This window comes from Tetrao urogallus, assembly GCF_951394365.1.
Source record: "Tetrao urogallus genome assembly, chromosome: 4".
NCBI classification, from domain to species: domain Eukaryota; kingdom Metazoa; phylum Chordata; class Aves; order Galliformes; family Phasianidae; genus Tetrao; species Tetrao urogallus.
The window spans coordinates 38,300,274-38,304,741 of record NC_136817.1 but is presented as its reverse complement, the minus strand read 5'-3'; the positions used below and the strand labels follow the sequence as shown (position 1 = coordinate 38,304,741).

Below are 4,468 nucleotides of genomic sequence, written 5' to 3'. Positions count from 1 at the left end.
ACTGGTAACACTCTAACACAGCTTAACGACCACAAATCTGTCTCAAACTGGGAGGCTGAAAGAATGGATAGAAGGCACCTGGTTCAACAGCTGAGTGCCAACTGAGCACGCGCCTAAAAACAAAGCATGACTGTGAGTCATTTATATTACCCCATAACTGGTGAGCAGCATAAACAGCTTTTCAAGCTCTCCTGTGTGGCACTGGGCTGCAGGGACAAGATCTCCCCTCAAGCAGAGACATTTCTCAACTGTGAGGCTTGGTGCACTTGAGGCAATGATGCTGCTGGTGTATGACATCCTGTCTTGGTTCTGTCTACCTGCTTCTTTGCTGGAGCCTCCCAGAATGGCCAGAGCTGAAGATGGCCTCATATATACCAGGCAGCTAGGCAGCCCCAGAGCCAGTGCTGGCATCAGTGCTGGCTGCCTCAGCTCTCACCACAGGCCTGGAGCCCAGCACTATGCTACCACAGCAGCCAGAACCCCCTCTCCAGATCCCACCTCCAGCAATGAGATGTGCCACCTCCTCAATGCCATATTCCTCTTCAGGAAGCTCAGGGGCATGGCCCCAGTCAGAAACTGGGTGATGAATAAGATTAAGGCAGAGTTTGAGAAGCTGCTCCAGACCAAGATGACAGGGAAGGTACTGAAGGAGCTCAGCTTCAGGGACATCTATCTGGGCAATATCCTGCCCATCTTCAAAGCCATCAGACTCATCTGGCGGGTGGTCGGCAATGAGGAGAGTTGCCCCAAAGAGCTGAACTTTGAGTAGACCTGGAATACAGTGGCGACTTCCATCTGGCTGTTGACTCTGTCTTTGAGTCTTTGATAAGTCAGCCTACCTCTTCATCGAGATCTGGGTGATGGGGCTGAAGCTGGTCTTCATGCACCTATTCTTCATGAACTGGTCCTTCTCTTTTATGGATGACTTCGTGATAGTCTCTTTTTTTAAAAAAAAGAGCATTTGTGTCAGGCCTGAGAAGCGTAAAACATTTGTTTCATTCCAGTTGTTTTACTTCATTCCTAACTGCTGGACATTCACACCTTTCAGAGATCTGTCTTATCCTCATAGCGACACATACATGAAGCTCTCTGGCTGTCAAGGTATGGCTTACATCCTAAGTGTATAACTGCATCAAACAACAGCTGAACGATTGATTCACAAGCTGCAAGCAAAGAGACATTCAGTTAGAAGTACTCTTTAGATAGAATACAAAACTAATAGGCATGACTCTGGCAAACTGAGAAGGATTTTGAAAAGCAATCTTTTCTGAGCATTGCAAACAGACTGTCAAAAGAAAAGAATAAACTGATATAGAATCAGCTAAATTGTGATTAAAGATTTTTCACGTACCAGTCACAACACTCAAGCTGATTCACTGGCTATGGAATGTTGTTGGTGTTAAAAGCATCACTCAGTCTTGGAAAGATGAAAGAACTGTTATACCTTTTACTTTCCCAATTTATCACGGAACCATAGAATGGCCTGGGTTGAAAGGGACCACAATGATTATCAAGTTTCAAACCCTGCCATGGGGCAGGGTTACCAACCACCAGACTAGGCTGCCTAGAGCCACATCCAGCCTGACCTTAAATGCCTCTAGGGATGGGGCATCCACAGCCTCCTTGGGAAACCTGTTCCAGTATGTCACCGCCCTCTGTGTGAAAAACTTCCTCCTAATATCTAACCTAAACCTCCCCCTTGTCTAATCACTATCCACCCTCATAAACAGCCATATTTATGCAAAGCTCCTTTAATAGGAGCTCAACAGAAATGAGTAAATAAATATTCACCAGTTCTGACAAAGCAGAAATACAGAAATATGATGACCTCTTCGCAGTTACGTGAATCTGAGAAGTTCAAACACAGGCTTATTCTAAAAACTGATTGTTTTCAGTGGGACTCTTTATTGAAAAAGAACCATTGTCTAAATTAAGTGTGGTTATGTCATGTATTGATCAGATGCGGGCCAATAAACAGAAGAAATGCAATCACAGGATTATAGACTGTTCGGAAAAAATCTAAAATATATGCACTAAGGGATAGTATTCTACCATAATAATATATTATTTTAATACTTCATTTCACAAAAGGAAACAATTGAGTATTTTCCTACTGTTTATATGTAGTAGACCTCTAGAAATCAGTCAGCACAACAGTCAACATTCAGCTACACTACTGCAAATGCAACAATTATAGTGTGTTTTGATAATCCTAGAAGGGAAGCCTTATTTTTTCAGCTCAAGGTTAGTTTTAACTCTAGTAATTTTCCTATGCTGTGTAATTGCTCAGCTGCATCTTGGCTGCATACAGAAGGAAAGAACAACAACAGCAACAGTTTATGGAAATGTAGCATTATTGTGCAGCAAAAAGATTCTTTGCCAGACAAGCTTAGTAAAACTTAGGGGCCAAAAAAAAAAAAAAAAAAAAAAAAAAAAGGCATTTATCAGACTTACCCTGTACATTCTCTGATATACCAAGTGTTTTCTGCACATCTCTGCAAATTTTGGAGAGGCAGGACTGAAATTGCTCATCACAGTCATTTTTTTTATTGCCACAAGTATCATAACATCTATCGTGGTGATTGCAGCACTTTGTCATCAAAGGGATACCAATGTCAAACTGTAGGGAAAATCCCACATGCACCATGAGTAATGTATAAGAGAAAAGAAAGAGTCTATGAACATGATAGAGTATAAAAGTTAGAAAACAAAAACTAAAGTAATCAGCAGCTGTCATTCACTTATCTCTATCGTTTGCTGTTCACTAAGCTGTGCTGGTTTGACCCCAGCTAGCAGGCAAATACCCACATAGTTGCCTGCTTAACCCCTGCCCCTCTCAGGGTAGACAACAGGCAGGTCAAAAACAAGAAAACGCACAGTTCCAGACAGAAGTTTAATAAGTGAGCAGAAAAGGGAAAAGCCACTCAAAATAAGCCATGCAAAAGCAATCACTCACCAACCCCTCGTGCCCAGCCTATCCCTCAGAAACACTCCCTCTCTGCCCCTTCTCTATCCACAACAGTTCTATTGCTGAGAGTGATATTACATGGTAGGGAACATCCCTTTGGCTTCCGAGTCTGTCTCAACTGCATCCCCTCCCAGCTCCTTGCCCACACATTATTGCCAAAGCATTGCCCAAGCTAACAAAAGCAGGGACATAGCACACAAGTGCTGTCTCATCCTTAGAAAGTGAGAGGAAAAACACCAACCAGATCAAGGAAAAAATCAGCATATGAAAAACCACACACACACACACACACACACACACACACACACACACACACAAACCCCCAAATGGACTTACCTGAACTCCAAATAGAGGTGATCCACAACCACTTGGTGGCGAAGGCTTATATCCATAGCGAGGAAAGGGCTTTGATCCTGAAAAAGATAGGTTCTAGTGCTTCAAAAAGTTTTTTTTTTCCAGATTTTTAGCACTGTCAAAACTCAGCGCAGGCATTCTGATGGGCCTGAGACAGCACCAGCTGCACATCTGATATAAGCACCTGAATGTCTGCAACTCTTATCAAATTGAAAGAACTAAGCACATTATAAATAATAATAAAGAAATAATAAAACAATGAGAAGGCACCTGAGCAAATATTTACTTTAGATTTCAAGTTAAAAAAAGAAAAGCCTCGAATATCTGAAACTAATACATCACACATAGGATTACACTTAAAAAAAAACAGAGGTTCTTTGAAAAATTAATGAACTTACTCTAAGGTACTTTATATGCAATCAAGAACACTACTCTGATGTTTTCAGCTTAACCTTTGCAACTCCCTGGCAGGAAGCACGGCGCTGCTCGGGCTCAGCCTGCCAGCCCGCCGGCTACCGGCTCCCCGCAGACGCCGCTGGAAGCGGGTAAGGCCGCCGCTCCTGGAGCGGGGCAGGGCAGCACGGCGAAGCCCGCTCTCGGAGCTACAGACAGCTGCCGGAGGGGTCCCCGCTCGCCCTCCCGCTCGTCTCACCGTCGCTGCATTTGTACTGGCAGAGGCCGTCCTCGCCGCCCAGCAGGTCAAGCGCCGCGTTGAGGTACACGTCGATCTTGTGCACGCCGTTCCGGATGGTTTTCAGCGTCATTCTCCAGTCCGGGGTCTGCGGCGCCTCCTGGCTCCAGGCCGCCGGCGGCCGCGGGCCTACCCAGGCACCCGCCAGCAGCAGCAGCAGCAGCAGGGCGCGGGCCATGCCCGCCGAGCAGCACCCCGCCCCGCCGGGCGCTCGCTAAGCCACCACCGCGCGGCCGCAACGCCTCGCGCGCACGGCCCGGCCCGGCCCGCCGCCATCGGCCCCGTGGGCGCTGCCCCGACGGTGGGCAGGACTGAGGGCAGGGCGTGGCCTGCTGCGGGAGCGCGGCTGGAATCTGTTTGTGGCCCGGCGTCGCCGCGTGGGGTGCTGGGAGCGGAGTTGCTCCGGGGCTTTTCCACGTGCGAGCGACTCGCTTCTAGGTAACAGCACCAAGCGT

At 46.7% G+C, this 4,468-nt stretch overlaps 1 protein-coding gene across 1 annotated transcript; it reads right to left on the bottom strand.

The window, feature by feature from the left end:
- Positions 1-1,044: 1,044 nt before the first annotated feature.
- On the bottom strand, positions 1,045-4,191 carry PLA2G12A (phospholipase A2 group XIIA; the record flags this gene model as incomplete). Its single annotated transcript, XM_079534764.1, has 4 exons — positions 1,045-1,163; positions 2,455-2,620; positions 3,305-3,381; positions 3,975-4,191. 4 exons carry the CDS (start codon positions 4,189-4,191, stop codon positions 1,045-1,047), a joined length of 579 nt encoding a protein of 192 aa, XP_079390890.1.
- Between the last annotated feature and the right edge of the window lie 277 nt (positions 4,192-4,468).